This window comes from Dryobates pubescens, chromosome 4 (assembly GCF_014839835.1).
Source record: "Dryobates pubescens isolate bDryPub1 chromosome 4, bDryPub1.pri, whole genome shotgun sequence".
In the NCBI taxonomy this organism is placed as follows: domain Eukaryota; kingdom Metazoa; phylum Chordata; class Aves; order Piciformes; family Picidae; genus Dryobates; species Dryobates pubescens.
Window position 1 is genome coordinate 40,205,343 of NC_071615.1, and position 17,639 is coordinate 40,222,981.

General features: G+C 39.7%; 1 protein-coding gene across 13 annotated transcripts in view; it reads left to right on the top strand.

The window, feature by feature from the left end:
* Window positions 1–17,639, top strand: part of HDAC9 (histone deacetylase 9) — a 471,044-nt gene that overhangs the window by 269,378 nt on the left and 184,027 nt on the right. For 8 of the 13 annotated variants that reach the window (XR_008462230.1, XM_054161160.1, XM_054161166.1 and 5 more), the window contains 4 exons: window positions 5,423–5,545; window positions 7,950–7,997; window positions 8,355–8,565; window positions 8,983–9,200. Coding sequence is in view for 12 of the 13 variants with exons in the window: in XM_054161160.1 (XP_054017135.1) it covers window positions 5,423–5,545; window positions 7,950–7,997; window positions 8,355–8,565; window positions 8,983–9,200 (600 nt within the window). In the remaining variant the exon portion in view is untranslated. The remainder of the gene's footprint in view (window positions 1–5,422; window positions 5,546–7,949; window positions 7,998–8,354; window positions 8,566–8,982; window positions 9,201–17,639) is intronic. The other 5 variants (XM_054161163.1, XM_054161164.1, XM_054161162.1 and 2 more) reach the window with 2 other exon arrangements.

Consider the following 17,639-nt stretch of genomic DNA (forward strand, 5'->3'; position numbering starts at 1 on the left):
AGGTCATGCTATGGCAATACCATAAAGGGAAGTAAGAGAGAATCAAATTCTGCAATATTCTGTACCCAGTGCCCATACATACAGCAATTCCTGTTCTGGTGGCAAAGTTTTCTATTCATTGTTGCTTTAGACTGCTTATGTTAGAAAAATTGCATAAGAAAATGTGATTTAGCAGAGTTTTAACTAATGGAGCTATTTCTCCAGGTCAGTGACAGGACATTCACCTCAAAATAACCAGGAATGGGCAGTTCAATCTCCAGCAGTGACTTTTCCCCATAATGAATTAATTGTGTGTGTGAACTATGATCCAGGGGGCAGGTGGGTGACCTCTGCACACTGATTAGTAGCCTCTCTCTGGCCCGTAACCAAAAAGAAGGAAAAAAAATTGCATTGATGGCTAACATGTGGTCTTGCCTCATAGGCCCCCTGTATGTGATTGCAAAGAAGTTCAAATGATGCAGAGTAAGATCCATCATTTGGATAAGATCAGATCCTAGTTTAGTGGTATATTTTAATACTGGGAGTGTTTTAGATAGAAGCTTGCCATATGTGAGTCTTAGCGCTGTATTAAACATGAAACCTGTTAGATCTTTTATTGACTTGAGGATACTATAAAACACAAAGGGAATGATGGCTCAAACTGATACATGGTGCTTGTTACTTTGCATCTTACTGTTTCTGGACCTTTGTTCACAGTCCTGAGCCACAATCAGACAGACATACAATCTGGTCGGGATGGCAATGTCTGTTTTGGGGAGATTTGGAAGGGCTGTGGGAACAACCAGCAGTTATATTCTCTTTATCAGTAGAACACCACACTGCATATCATTTGCCATTGCTGTGCCAGACATCAGAAATTGCAGCCTCATTGTACAGTCACAGATGCTCAAATAAGTCTAAAAGGTTCCTTTAGAAGCTGAGCTCTGTGTGCTGGAGTTGGATCACTTAGCTCACTGGAAGTGTGCTTAGAAACTGAAATTATGGACTTCCATTTCTGGATCCAGTTGGGCATTTCTTTACCTCTCCGATTACGTGACTCTTACTACTGTGGTCCTGTGGGCTCAAGCATTTTTCCATAAATCTCAGCTTTGCTGCATTTTGATTTCAGTGGGATTTTCTTTGGTAGTTTAACAGCAGCCAGACTCCTACGTCTCTCTTTTCTAGTTTAGCATTAGCTGCCAGCTCTCAAAGGCAATGTCTCTAATCAATTTTTCACCAGATATGCAAAGTACGGGAGTTTCTAATAATAGGCAAAGTGTTCCAAAATCACCCAGAAGATCACTTGTTTGCTGTAATCCTGCATGACTCACATCGTTGCTGTTGTTTCATAATCACTGTTGTGACATTTGCAGAGAGTGTTGTGCTCATATCTGAGTGGGTGGGGAGCTGCGGCTTTCATGGCAGCAAATAAAACACATTTCACTGGGGGGAAAACAGGTTGCTATGACAGAGAGCCATTTACCAGTAAAACATGAGTCAATACTGTACATGATTACACTCTGGTGCATAGACAGAATTAGAGCATTAGCAGTAATGAAACAGATTTTTAAAGTATTTTTGACATATCTGGTTGAATAGAGAGACTTTGAAGTGGTTCACCCTCTGGAGCAGACAGTCTGGTGGGTAGACATTTACATTTTTCTGAATTAACAGAAGTGTGCTGCAAATGCTGCATTTTTGCAGATAATCTTTTACTATCACAGTTCCCTTAATGGCACTTCCAGTACCATTTGTTAAAACACTGGTCTCATTATATGCGACTTGAAAGTTAAACTCAAGATTTTAATTGCACCGTATAAATAAAATGCTGTTTTTATTAGGCCCAGTTGTCTCCAGTATCATCAGGGTTCACTGCAGTAGCTATTTGTCTCTCGCAGTGTGCTGTACACTTTCAGGTCACCTGCTGTGCTGGGGCTAAATCTTACTTGCATGAGAAATGCAAGCAGGATAGAGGCCCTGCTCAGCATGTCCCTTGGGTTCAGAGGGACAACCTGCCTTAGTCATGTGAAATGATTGATTCGAGGCATTCACAGCCTGGTCAAAAGCCATTGAAGGCAATGGGAAGCTTCCGATTGGCATAAGCAGGCTTTGGACCATTTTCTTTCTTTCATTTGTGCTTTGGATAGCAGCATTTCCTAGAATATCAGCTGATTAGACAGGAGATATGAACATTTGCATGACAGGTAAACACGTACTTGATTTGTGCAACCTCACAGTATTACGTATCTAGTACTCAGCCACCTGAGATGCTCTTTACAAGGGGATAGTGGAAAAATGTGTAGATTTACAATCATAGCATCATAGAATTGTTAGGGTTGGAAGGGACCCCAAGGATCACCCAGTTCCAACCCCCCTGCCATGGGCAGGGACACCTCGCACTACATCAGGCCACATCCAGCCTGACCTTAAAAAACTTCCAGGGATGAGGCTTCCACCACTTCCCTGGGCAACCTGTTCCAGTCTCTCACCAGCCTCATGGTGAAGAATTTCTTCCTAACATCCAGTCTAAATCTACCCATTTCAATTTTTGTTTCATTCCCCCTAGTCCTATCATTACCTGACACCCTCAAATGTCCCTCACCAGCTTTCTTGTAGGCCCCCTTAAGATACTGGAAGGCCACAATAAGGTCTCCTCAGAGCCTTCTCTTCTCCAGACTGAATATCACCAACTCTATCAGTCTGTTCTCATAGGAGAGGTGCTCCAACCCTCTAATCATCCTCGTGGCCCTGAACTGGACACACTCCAGCACGTCCAGATCCTTCCTGTAATAGAGGGTCCTGAACTGGACATACTCCAGGTGGGGTCTCACCAGAGCAGAACAGAGAAGGAGAATCACCTCCTTTCTTTTGATGCAGCCCAGGATGTGACCAGCTAGTGAGATTTGCTTCATATGTATGTGAAGAGAGTCTAATTAATTACCAAAAAAATCCCCACCTCAAAAGCCTTAAGAAGAAAGAGTGTAAGTAATTTGGAATATTCAAAGCTATGACAACCTTAGAGTTAAGAAGTAATGAAGCCAAAGCATTTTCTCTTCCCCTCCTAATGTATAAATGTGTGTAAAAGCATGCACACCTGAAGTAGGGGCTTCTGTTTCTGAGCAGGTCCCTGCAGCACAAGAGAAATGTCATAACTAATCATGGTTACTTGCTGATCATCACTTACTCTTCCATTTTGTTGTTATACTCTGTAACTGTTCACAAGCTATTTTAAGCATCTGGAAGCAGGATCCATGGACCCAGTGAGTACGTACCTAGAGGAGCAAGGAGGGCAAGTTGCTCTTTGGGGTAATTTAGGTGCCAATCCAAATGATCAGGTCTGCATGTAGGATAAGGGCTGTGGCTTAGCTGTTGTGCTGCCAAATGACACTGCTGGCATCTCCAACTTGTGCCACCATTTCAAGGTATTGTCAACTGTGATGTAGCTGGGGTCATGCAATTCTGCTTCAGCATACACAGGACCCTAATCTATGAAGGTGGGCTGCTAAACTTATGCTGGGAGAAGATGTTTAACAGATACTTAGGGTAATATCACCTGAATATATTTTTTTAAGCTGGTTACTTAACAAAATGGAAACAAGTGATTGTCAGTGATACTTGAAATTGGATGGGAGTGCTCTTACTAATAAAATCCTTTGTTCAACATTAAACTCCCATGGTACATAATATGATTCATTTTTCCTCATGAAATAATCATGCCTGACCTTAATGCGGGAATGTGTTCTACTGGTATACACCCTGTCACTGTTGTGTTTGCTAGAAGGTATTAGAAGCATACTGAAAACTGAAAAAGGAAACATTTTTGAGTGGCTTTGTATAGATGCTGCAGTTGCTGCACATTAGAACTGCTGCAGTGTCCTTTTTCATTTACATCTTTATAGTCTCCCTTAGTAACATCTCCATGGTCTTGACATACTTGATGGTCAGAGGTGGATGTTATCAAGGCCAGATACTGCTAGCCAGGAATTAATGTAATACACAAGTGAAGCTTCTTTGTTTTGTATGCTATCTGTTGACATTCCCTAGGTACCCAAAGAAAATTACAGAGATAGACTTCTACTGTTGTTGTCTCAGTGATAGGTCGTATCTCCAAACAAACTGTATGAGGAAGGTTATGTTTTGGAATAACATCCTGTGTTTTTGTGCCTAACCACTTCTCATTGATGGTCTGAAGTTGCATTGTATTAGCACAAAGTATTTTACAGAGTTAATTGATATTCCAGGTTTGTCCAAGGGAAAATCTACAGCTCCCCACAACATGCTTGACAAGTTATTATATTTACTTTAGTCAAAGCCCGAGTGTGCAGTATCCCTCTTGGAGGTGGTCTATTATTGGAGTCCCATATGCTTTTTGTTTGGGAAGAAAGCAGTCACTGTGTCATACTGTTACACAGGGTATTCTTTTTCAAGGATGTTGTTCCCTTGGGGACCATATCATGCCAGAGTTCCTAAGTCTAATAAGACCTTTGTAGCTCTTATTGTGTTAAAGTTCTGGGAGGGAAGCAAGAGTTAAACAGAAAATGTAATTCAAGCAACTATAGTAGACCACATGTTGAAAAACATGACTGTTAAAGCAGAAAGGCAGAGGCTTCAAAAAGATTCCTGTTGTGGTAATGTAACTTTTAATGTTTCTTCCCAATGAATCTAGAATGGAAAGACAGAGGGTGATCTTTGTAGAATGTCTGGTTTTACTTGACAGTAATTAGAAATATATCAACAATTCCATGTCCTTGAAAATTATATCACAAGGCTTCAAAAGAAGTGTTAAAGATTTTAACTTGAAGGGAATTAGGATGGCTGTGCAGGGTATCCCACCATCAGGGAATGATAGGATGCTGGGTATGTGTGTATGCACATAGAGAGAGACAGGCAGTACATTTGTTTAAATGGCAGATGTGGCAATATGCCTCACTTTCTGCCAAAAGTTCCCATGTCAATGGCAGTAAATAATGTCCCTGAAACATCTCCATATCGCCATCTGGTTAGGAAAATACACGGTCTAGTTAGCAACCACATTTCATACCTTACAACAAAAGTTACAATAGGCATGTTAAAGATCTGATACATCCACTTCAGTGACGTCTCGGATTTGACTGAATACATTCCTTAATTCATGGGCTAAATTGCCACTGAATTTCTAGCAGTGAAAGTCCAGCTGATGAGAAGAGATGGTCTATGAATCCTCTCGATTTCGGGTTCGTGTGAACATTTGATTTGCTGCCAAGAAATAATCCCAGTTTTTTTCTTATGAAAATCAGTATGAGGAGCTTTTTCACAGGGACAGTACTTTATCTGGAACCCCATGGGGACGCCAACCAATGTGTGATACAAAACTGGTTTATGATATACCAGGATAACAAAGATAAATAGCCAAGATATAAAGCTTAGAAATTATACATCTGGGGTTTTTTCTCCTTTGCTCCAGCATCTGGTTTCCCAGCAACGCCTTTTGATACAGGATGAGTCGGTGAACTTGTTGAGTCTGTACACATCCCCTTCTCTGCCCAACATTACTTTGGGACTTCCAGCAGTGCAACCTCCAATCAGTGTAAGTGACTAGTTTCAAGCCTTCCTGTCTACTTTTACTTCTAGAAAACCTACTTTCTGACTGTTCTCCTGTTTTCAGCATTTTGGAATGTAAGCAATTCAGAGTAGGAAACAATGCATTCTTTGCACTGGGAAACATCTGATCATTATGATTTAAGGGCACAGTTTGAAAGCAGTAATCATGTGGCTCAGTTGGTAGCACATAAGACCTTTAATGGGGAAGGTCGTGAGTTCAAGCCTGCAGTGGGCACTAGTGTCCTCCCTACTCTAATCATGAGGTCTGTGGTGACAGGTTGGACTCGATGATCTTTGAGGTCTCTTCCAACCTTAGTGATACCGAATACCGAATATCTCAGATCAACAAGTGCCAGTGTGGATCTTAGCTAAGTATGGGCCATGCGCATTGCATTTACGTCTGCAGATCAGCTAACAGATTTCACACATGGTGAGAAGTGTATGTGGAGATCACTTAGTACGAAAGTTAGAATTGTATGATCACCCCTGCCTAATAAAGTGAAGCACCTGTAACTTTGTATGAAATTCCACTAGCAATCTAAACTGGGCTGGAGCACAGTAGGGGAAGTATCACTAGATACTTCCTGTTCCTGCAGTTAGGTTTGTTATTTGAGGGGTGTGATATCAATCAATCCATCAGTCGGTGATATGTGAACAAATTAATATTTGAATGCCAAGCAATATTCATATGCCCTCTGTTCAGTCTGTAGCAGTCACCTTTATTTAGAGCTAATCACAGAATCATAGAATCAGTAAGGTTGGAAAAGATCATCAAGTCCAACTTGTCACCCAAGACCTCATGACTACTAAACCATGGCTTCAAGTGCCACGTCCAATCCCTTTCTGAACACCTCCAGGGACGGTGACTCCACCACCTCCCTGGGCAGCACATTCCAATGGCTAACGACTCTCTCTCTGAAGAACTTCCTAATGTTAAATTAATACTTGAAATGCACAGAACCACAGATGTGGCATGTATGGAAACCCTTGGTGATGGATAAGGATCTTTAGATAGAGACCAAGGTACAATAATCTAGAGGTAAAATCTGAAGCTCAGTAAAATATCTGAAACAATTGCCATTGGTCAAAACTTAACTATCCTCATTTCCAGCAAAAAAATGTAAAGACATTGATATAAGTCATATGGTAGTGTTATACAACTGAGAGGAAATTCTATGGAAATCTTAACAATTTAAATTCCTTAGAATATGAGTTGGTAACTTGGTAGAAACACTAGGAGTTTGAGTAAAACTTTCCATAGTGTAAAAGAAAGGAAAAAAAATCTATACAATCAGCTATGGTTTGTAGCATGTGCTACTTAATTCCAGTGCTAAATGCTAAATGTAGTTTGAAGTTAAAAATCATGTTATTTTATGGCTTTTTCAGTACATTTACTGTTCTCACAAAAAAAATACATGGCTGCAGTCCAACATTTTAATATCAGATACAGAACTTTGCAAAGAAAATTGCGTAAGCTTTACATCAGCTCTCTAGAAGCCTTTCATAGATACTTATAAGCAAATTATTCTTTTTAAAGGGCAGAAAAATTGAACCCACAGATTCACAAATTGCATTAGGTTAGAAGGAAACCTCAAAAGTCATCTTGTCCAACCCCTCAGCAGTGATCATGAAAAGTAATGATCACCCCTCAGCAGCAATCATGAAAAGTAATGCTTACTTTTCCAGGTGATATCGTAAAAAATTCCTTAGCTACTTCACAAAAAAAAAATGTAACTAACTTCAAAGTGATTTTATAGCATTAAAATGGAAATGAAAATATGTTTAATTTTCTCACTCAAATCCTATGAGCTTTTGATGTGGCCAGCAAGCACCAAATGTTACTTTTGGCATTAGAAAAAACAAAGGGGTTGATTTATGCAAGCAATGTTTATTTCTGTTACCAGAGTAAGCAGTTGCAAATTGAATGTAAAATTTCCTTTGGTGTTTGTTTTGTGGAGAAGGGTGATAGCAAAGTGTGAAGTGACCATACACCCCAAAAGTATTAATGAAAACCTTGGTTTGCCTCATTAGAACTTAAAGAATTTTGATTATTAGAGACTTTTTTTTTACCATGACATACCCTGAGTGGTTATCAAAAAGCCTCAGCATGGTTGTTCCTATTACATTATTATTCCTGCTGTACAAACTGTTACTCTGACTGCTCTTTTAAGAACTTTCTTTATTTTTTTCAAACTAGACAAAGAACAAGAAATATAAAGTACATTGCAGTGCTGAGTGAACTTACTAAAGCTTTAAATAAATAACTGCAATTTCTAAGGGCACTTCAAAATGCCACACACATATAACAGCTCTCGATGATCCTGTAGATGAGTGTAACTAGACAAATTCACTTTGCAAAGGGTAAAACTTGTATTTGTGCTGTCCTTCAGGGAGTCAGGGAGTGCTCCAGGAAAAGTAATAGCTTCCCATTGTTACAGGTAATTATTTTGTTTTGCTGATTGGCTTGCTGTCTGATGGAAAGTTATGTGAAAAACTAAGCCTTGCCTGCTCCAAAAGCAGTGGAAACTGTTTCCTCTGATCCCCTCTTTTCCTGTACAGGAGGCTGTGGAAAGGTCTTTAGGAATTTTAAGGATAGGTCCTGTCTTTTCATTAATAATGTTCTAACTAGCAGTTCCTTATGCTTTGGCTTTTCTTACTGATATTTTTCAAGTGGTTTCATTACTCAGTTTCTCACATTTAACTGGCATGTTTCTTTTCTTCTATATGTATTCATAGAGTATTACATAAGATGATGCAAATGAAAAGCAGTTACCAGTGCCATTGTTCTTTGACAGGCTTCATCATCATTCAAAGAAAAGCAGAAGGGAGACACCCAGTCACTCAGACAAGGAGTGGCCTTGGCTGGACAGTATGGAGGGAACATTCCTCCATCCTCATCTCATCCTCATGTTGCTTTGGAGGGAAAGCCAAATAGCAGCCACCAAGCTCTCTTGCAGCATCTGTTACTGAAGGAACAAATGAGACAGCAAAAACTTCTTGTGACTGGTAATGATCAAGTCTTCAACACAATAATAATAGAAGATGTTTTTAATGACATTTGTATTTGCATTAAACTAAGTGTAGCACCACAGATACTATAGATCCTAACTGTTGGGAATAGTGGAAGCGGGGAGAAAAAGGGACAGCGTCTGTGATTCTGTCACAGTGAGCAGCAACTCTGCTCCAGTCTGTTAGAGTGAAAAAATTCAGTGGTTACAGAAAGGAGAAAATGATTACTTCATCACATTCTTTTGCAGCTGCTGACATTCCCAGCGTGGCGAGGCACGTGATACACGTCCTGCTGCATCAGCGCTGGTGCAAAGTTCTGCAATATACACCCCTCTTCTCTCTGAAAGCTTTATCTCCTATTAGGGCTATTAGTTTGTTTTCTTCACATGGGAGTGAAATGTCCCTGTTTTGCAGGAGCAGTTCCTCTTCATCCACAATCTCCTTTAGCAGCAAAGGAGAGAGTCTCACCTGGCATAAGAGCTGCCCACAAACTGCCTCGTCACAGGCCACTGAATCGAACACAGTCAGCTCCTCTTCCTCAGAGTACTTTAGCCCAGCTGGTCATCCAGCAGCAACATCAACAATTTTTGGAGAAGCAGAAACAGTACCAGCAGCAGATCCACATGAATAAGGTGAGTTCCCAAAATAAAGAATTTCCAATAAACATAAAGGTTGAAAACAGAAGGAAGTTTAGGTATTGGTGGCATGTGGCCACATGGACAGTAGACAGGTTCTTGCATGAGTATCCTTTTTATGCATAGTTGGGGCATACATTTGTACAGCTCTTCATTTTCAGCTTCTGAAGTACACTACAAAGAGAAATTGTTGTTCTTGGCGTCAGTAGGATGCCAAGAAGTAACAACATAGGGTTCAAAGCATCTTAGAGGTATAAGTTACAGGTGGTTTCCTGTTGAATGGTTAATGGTTCCTTAAAGAATACTTGATTTCTGTTCAACTTTTAAATGTGCACTTTTGAGCTTCAGCAATCTTCCCATTTAGCTGCCTTTGAATTGTATTGTAAGCTTTTTCATTGTGGACTAGCATTAGTAAATACATAACCCACTTGAACTTAATCAGAGGGATAAATTTATCTCTTCTTTTGTGTGTGAAAAATTTAATAATAATATGATGTTTTAAACTGGCTTATATCAAAATTATTTGGGGGGTGGACTTGATGATCTCTGGAGGTCCCTTCCAATCCTTAACACCCTGTGATCCTCTGACTTCATAAGTCACTTAACATGAAAGCTTGTTATCTATATGACAATATAAAATTACCATAAAAGGAGAAAAAGAAGTATGTGCTATTGCTACCATCAGATACAGAGCTGAATTGTGCACCTTATTGTAAGGGAGGGCAAAGAAAAGGGACCATCCATTAATAAACAGAGAGTAGAAGAATCTAAATAGACTTTGCAGGAGCTAATGTTTCTTCAACAAATGTGATGCCATTCCCCGCTGTAAAATGAAAGATAGGTAAGTAATTAAACGCTGTTACCTGGAGAATGTTTTCCTGCACTTACTACATAGTTTTCCAAAATCTGTTTGCTGGAGCTTCTCTAGTAATTGAAAGATCTTAATCATGCATCTCTAGTTGTCTGCTTTTGTTTGAGGGTTACCCGATATCTGCACGTGTGGCAGAGCCAAAGAGAAAAAAGGTGGAAAGTGGACACACTGCTGTTAGACCCCAGAAAAATGACAAATGAAAGTAAAAAATCAATCCACCTGACTGGGTGAGCTTCCCAGGGGTACTGAGTCTATGGAATCTACTGAGAATTCCCAACAAAATTAGAAACAAACCTAGACTTTAAGTACATAGTTTGTACAGTGGTTTGGTTATTAAATCTTGTCTTAATTAGGAAGAATGAAGACCAGAAAACTTCAAAGTTCAGGGCTGATCCTTGCATGTTAACCCCTCTCAGCTTGGGTGTTTTGATTACTCAACTAGGACTCCAGTTGGCTTTTCTTTGAGTATGCATTCCATATGTTTAATCAAGATGGCATATGAATATCTTGTAGCCTCAGGTTTTGAAAATATTTCACCTGCCCTCAATTGTCTGAAGAGAAAAGATTTTTTTACTGGCAAAGTACTGAGTCCTTGTGCTCTTTGCAGGTATCCACTGTAAACTGATCAGTTTGTGCATTCCTTGCAACATAAAGAACCCCCCTAACATATTTTTGTTAGATCATCTAGCTATTGACATGAAGTCTACCACAGCATTTGGAGCTGTGTGCTGTGGCACATAGGTACATTTGTCCTGAATGTGAAAATTTAACTTGCAGTGCATTCCTCGTCATGTAGAACTAGGAATGCATTGCACCTCACAATATCTAGGCTGGATAAGGAAGGAAATAGTCCTCTCATACTTGAAATACTTTCATTCTTAAGTGGTTATTACTGATAAAGAGACAAATACAGTTCCTTATTTTAAAACCTAGTGAACCTAGCTTTTATTCTTGACAGTATAGGCTATACACATATGCAGATAGGAGAAATTTACCGTTATCCTAGGGCCCTTCTCTGCTTTGAACCTCCATAGCCAATTTCCTTCCCAATAGCTTCTCAGTCTCCTTTCACCCTGTTCCCAGAGCAGCTGGCCTTCATCAGGGGCAGAGCAACTCATCAAAGCAGCAAACACCTGAAGAGGAATAGGATCATGCTGCAGCCACAGAAGCAGTGGGTTTTATTTGAGGATGTGGGTGGTTTATCAGACTTCACACTTGGCAGCATCTAGGTTCATCTACAGCACCATTCTGGTGAATAGTACTGAAAAATGGTAGTGCTTTAATCATTTGTCTATATTCTACAAGTATACAGAAAGCCAGGGGGCTTGCTTTCACACTGAAAACCTGATTTTTAAAATCTGGAATTTAAGGGTAGCTTACAGACAAAAGAGAAAGAAAAGATCAAATCACTGGGTGGCTTTTTAAGTACTGATTTTTAAACTATATTCTTTAACCCTTTAACGTAAAGGTTCAGAATGAACACTTGTGCCTACATAATGTTTTTGAACTCTGCTATCATGGTGGAATATATTTTGATCAAACTTAAAACTTGCCACTGTTTGCAGTGGAAATTGTTTTTTCATAATGGAATTTGTATAGCTTTACAATCAAAATTAAACTCTGCAAAGCAGAGTTATTTGAACCTTGAAGCAGCAGATACTCTAGACCATGTAGCAAAGCAAATCAGCATCTTCTCATTCCTTAAGGCAATTTGGGCATGTATCAAATAAGTACATACACTTGTTATTTTTCATTGTTCTGTCCCTTCCTCTTCTCTCCAAGATGTAGGTTGTTTTTTTCATATGGAATACTCATTCTCTTAAAAGTTTTAGGGAGAGAGACCAGGACCATTTTAAGCTGACAGGACTATGAAATAGCAATTGATCAAGAGCTTAGAAAAAGTTAATGTCTTCTTTCTATTTTCAATTTCTCTTTCCTTTTATTCCTTCTGTTTAGGACTTCAAGCACTGAATGCTTTAATATATTTCAACTGAATCCAGTATTTGAATGTTTGCCCTGAACTGATCTGATATGGCATGTGTCAGCACTCCCTGAAAACTGTTTTTGGCAGACATAGAGGTGGATCTTGCTGTAGCAACAAAAAGAGGCAGAAACCAAGTTTCTCCCCACCCCATTGATCTTGTATTTATCTTATATTAAAAAGCCATTTCTTTTCTTTGAGAAAAGAATATACTTGAGCAGCAAACCAGTGCTGCTGTGAGGGTGATAACAAGCAAAATCTAACGTAGGTCAGAGGTAAAGAATTCCTCTGGATCATTTCCATTCTAAAAAGAAACAAATCATTGCCAAGAGGTGTGCCTCTGTCCTTAATAACAAAGAGAAGATCCCCTATGGATTATTTCTGGTCAGCTGTCAGATGCCAAGCTTTTGATGTGGGAAATGGTATACGTCTCCACTGAAGTCTGACATTTATACCTGTGGGATCTAGTATGCTGACCTTCTGAAAACATTCTGCAAATGTTGACATCCCATCCAGAAGTAGGTAGAAACCCTCATCTGAGTTTTCTGGGGAAAAAAAATAATAACAAATGTGAAGTAACCTGAACTCTGCTTGTCTTAGAGCAGATTGGCTGTGCCGTTGTCAGCTTTAATATACTTCTGTCCAAATGACAGCTTATTTCCTCATAAAGCCCTTTGATCACCATTGCAGATCTTCATTCTGCTCAATAAAGGGAGTCCAAATTCTGAACCCCACGTTTAAAATTATTGCAATTGGGTACCAAAAGACCACAACCATGATGAAAACCTAAAAATCTTGATGTTATTTGTGTGTCTAGAAAGCTTTGACCCTGCCACATGCAGGGAAAAAAGAATGATTTTGATATAACTAATGTAAGTGCAAAGCCCCTAGCAGCAGCCTGTGTTCAAGAAGATCTCAGAAATCATAATGTGAACAAAGCCCTGTCTTTAAAGGTTAGTTTTTGTTACTTATGATGAGTAAAGACGTGCCCCTGCTGAAGCTAAACTAGCATTGTCTTCACTTGGACCAATATAAATTTTCTTTGATCATGTGTTCTTAAAGTAATGTATTTGTAGCATTTTGACAGTTTGATTTCAATGGTGAAATCCTCTTCTGGACTGGAGTAGCAAAGACTAAAATAATGGGGCAGATGGTAGTGTGCAGCAAAGTACAGGAGCAGTATGGATAATGTTAAAGCTTAAATTAGACTGGACTAGACTAGACTAGACTAGAATAGAATTAACCAGGTTGGAAAAGACCTTTGAGATCATCAAGTCCAACCTATCACCCAACACCATCTAATCAACTATACCATGGCACCAAGTGCCTCATCCAGTCTCTTCTTAAACACTTCCAGTGATGGTGACTCCACCACCTCCCTGGGCAGTCCACTCCAATGCAAAATTACTCTTTCTGTGAAGAACTTCTTCCTAACATCCAGCCTAAACCTCCCCTGGCACAGCTTGAGACTGTAAGAGTACTTGAATTTCAGTTTTCATTCCAGGATGTTAATTGGTTTAAAGCATCTTTGTGTAGGGAAACAGTGATTAGGAAAGACTGTGAGGTAAAAAGTCCGTGATAAAAAATGCAGGAGCTGAAAATTGTATAAATGAAAAATTAGATGGAAGTTTCTGTCAATGGGAAAAAAATAGCAAGAATGTTTGTTGTCAGTGGGAATATTGGAAAGATTCAGTGAAGCCCAGATTAATCATTCACTCCTCTGAGTGATATTTAATGAAATACAGAAGCCTGGATCAGGTTCAGCTGGAGTAAATTAATGTAGTTTCATTAAACATGTTGCAGATGAGGGTTTTGGCTTTCCAGCTTACACATCTGACTAGCGTCTTCTGAAGGTGAGAGGTAGCACATTTCTTCTTTCAAATACTGCAGGGGAGTATTTGGACAAAACTATAGCATCAGTTGATTGTTTTTGGAACTGAAAAGTAACCAGAGCACATGTCTGTCATTGGAACTAATATTTAAATCATAAAGTAGAAGAATTATTTTGAAAGATAAATACTTCCCTTAGAAAGGTTGTACTACATGAGTACCAGAGACAACAGTAAGCAGGAGCTAAGTATAGCCAACAACATACATAACTGATCAAAGGAGAAAGCCATAGGAGAAAAGGAGTAAAAGAGACTCTGGAACAGGTTGCCCAGGGAGACTGTGGATGCCTTGTCCCTGGGGGTGTTCAAGGCCAGGCTCAAGCAGCCCGTTCGAGCAGCTGAGTCTAGTTGTGAGGTGTTCCTGCCGATGGAAGGGAGGTTGGAGTAGATGATCTCTAAGGTCCCTTCTAATCTAAGCCATTCTATGATTCTGTGATTCTATGAAAAAAAAGCATGTTCCCTGAGTCTATCCATGAGTTCTTAGAAATTAACGAGTTTCAAACAGTTGTTTCAAATGAACAGTTACTTAAGGGAAGAAAGGTATGGAGTGGCTGTTGCAGGATTTTATGCTGTGTCTCTTTGTAAAGCTGTCTTATTTTAAAAGTTGCTTTACTTCAAGAGCTTATCATTACAAAGGAGAAACAAAGGCAGGGACTACAACTGAAGGACCTATAAAATGGTCTGTTGCAATGTCCAGATTACTTCTACTTAGTTTTCCATTTATGTACAAGCAAGCAGGTTAGATTGTGTTTGATGTCTTTTTTCGGTTGGACTTTAGCAGTTAGAGAATGGAATTGATGTCTATAAATGCTTCCTCTCTTGCTGCCACTATTTACTTTGGCTCATGCTTATCCTTTACAGTTTAATTTCCTGAAAATAAAAGGAAACAAAAATACAGGTTATATTATCATGGAACCATTTTTTTTTAGTGACTCCTTTAGTTGGAACAGCGATAACAGTAAAGTGTGCTGGTTGAAGAAGACCAGTCTGTACAACCCCAGTTTGCTAGTGAAATAAACCATGGTTTTATTACTGCTTTTAAATGTAGTCTCATTAAAATTCAAGTTAAGCAATCACTTCTTCAAAATAAAAAAATACACATTAAAACAAGGAGATAGTCCTGCAGGTACCTACAGATAAATTCAAGGGTAAAAAAATAATTCTTAAGTAGGGATTTAAAGTGAAAAATTCAAACATTAAGTGTAAGCAGAAGTATCCAGCTGCACAGTGAAAGAACTTGAGCAGTGTTTCATTCAGGACTCGTTTTCTGCTATGTAATCCAGCCTTAGAGGGAGACAGATATACAGTAGAAATATTGACTATGGATTGATATCTTTGCATGTAATTTTCCACACTAGTGTCAGGAAATATAAACCAAAATGGTTCTGACATAGGTGATCTGAACGGTATCCTGATAATGCTACTAATATAATTACAGGAATTAGATGAGCCCAAGCTGCCTTTAAAAAACACTTTAACAAAGGCATGGTGGGGACACAGAGAAAGCAGTCAGCTGTGCCTTAGAAGGCTGAGCAGCAGGAGTGGGGTTTAGATTTTGGGCCTCCCTCCCACCATGTCATCCACCCATTCTTACCATGACCCAGCATAGGACGGGACATGACTGTAGTGCCTCATAGCCCCTTGCCTGAGGCTTAGTTAAGTCACAATGTAAAGGATGCTTTAATAAGATTTTGCAGTGAAGATGGTAATAGGAATGCATTTTGTGAAAACTACTCTGAAAATACATGAAGACTTTAACTTCACAGCAGTTTAGAAAGTGTAATTTGTTTGGTTACTTCTGTCATTGAAGTCTGGAGCAAATTGCCCGCTGAATTCCATGGCATGGGAGCAGGCCCCAAACCAGGAACACTGCAAACTGAAATGCACACAGATCCCACTGTAGTCTCTGCAGCCCCCTTATGCGTGCTTGTGTCACTCCACTGATTACATGCAAGAAGTTTGAAGGTTCCACATATAGCATACATAGTGCAGGCCATCATGTGTTGCCTCAGAAGGCTCAGCAGCAGATCTGCACCGCACAGCAGCACAAAGAAGAAAGAGCCTGACATAAAAGTGAAAAAAGCTTAAAAGAAGAGGAGAACAGTAATGAGCTAAATATGTGTCTTTGCTGTGGACATGCACTCATTTTCCCTTGGCTTCCCCTCTAGAATAACCCACCTGATGTCAAGTAACTGGCACATGGAATGGTTTACAGATGGATCAGCATGAGTGACTCTCGTAGCTGTGTATGATTATCTGTCACACAGATGTTTCAGCTTGCATTTGCTTGCTAGCAGCCAGCCAGCCAGCCCTGCCTTTTTCCTGCTTGAGGAGTGGAGAGGGCTCTTCCACAGATGTGTAACTCAGCAAATGGGAGGAGTGTACCCAAGCTGAATGCACACAGTTAGCTTCAGTGCCTTCTTGGTCAGCGTCATCCCCTGAGAAACAACTGGAAAAGATTTATGGGTTTAATCTGAGAAATTTTCCAGATGCTGCTTAATAAAAGGAGACTCTGCATTAGTTGCAATAGTGAGGATTCCCCAGCCTACAGCATGCCACCTGCAGCTTGCAGGCAACACGTGTTGTGATTTGCCAGTTACTAAAGTAATGAAAGGGGATTTTTTGTTTGTTTGTTTGTTTTTAGTAAGCCATTAAACTCCCATTGTACCCCAAAAGTAAAGGTGACTGAAGCCTGTAGACTTCCACTGTGGAATTAGTGTTTTCACTGATGTGAAGCATATGCATCAGAGCATCAACTGGAACTGCACAAACAGATCTTTCAACTCTTGTTGTTGACTTTGTGGGAATTCCTGAAGCCAGGTGTAGATTCTTGATCATAGTTTGTGTAACAACTCTACCCTTCACTAGGGCGGCATTTTTCTATAGGCGTTAGCGAGCAGGATGCAGTTTGATGGCCCATGGTTTGTGACAAAAATAGCTATACTGAAGCTATCTAGTGACTCAGCATATAGCACTGGCTAAAACTCAGAAAGATGAGAGAGTTGGGGGGAGGCAGATGGGAAGAGGAAAGTATGTAAGGTAATGAACAGTAAAAGGGGTGTGTGGGGGGTTTTCCCTGCCAGTATATTTCACCTTGGTGATACAAATCAGTATTTGCTTGGAACCAAGAGGGACAGTTGAATAAATTATAATTACTGTCACTTGACCCTGCAGATGCTTTCTCACCTCTGATTTGTGCCTCTTTCAACGAAGAGGGGATTTTTTTTTGTTGTTCAGGTTTGGCTTTTTGGATTACATTTGGATTATATTGGAATACATTCTCTGAATCTTAAATAGTAAAATGTAAACTGTATTTGATTGCAACACTCAGGCATCTGGCACCTCAACAGAGCATTACAATAGCAGTTAATGGTGTAAACCCAGTATTGTCTGGGTACATCATTGTGTTACATCATTATTGCTGAAAGTGGAGTGCCTGTACCATGCATGACAAAAGCTGTGGTCTTTCCAGTGCCATGGGAGAGGTGACGGGCAGCAGCTCTATGTCACTGCTCTTTTGTTGACTTTCAGTTTCTTCCTAATTTAACTGATAGAGAAGCTTCTGTGAATATTCCCTAACTGCAGCAAAATGGTAACCAGATTGGTAGTTTTTTTATTTCTTAGAGTTCTTCTACTATTTTGTTTTGTGGGAAACAAACTGTAATATAGTTAAATAAAGTTCTGCACTTATGTTT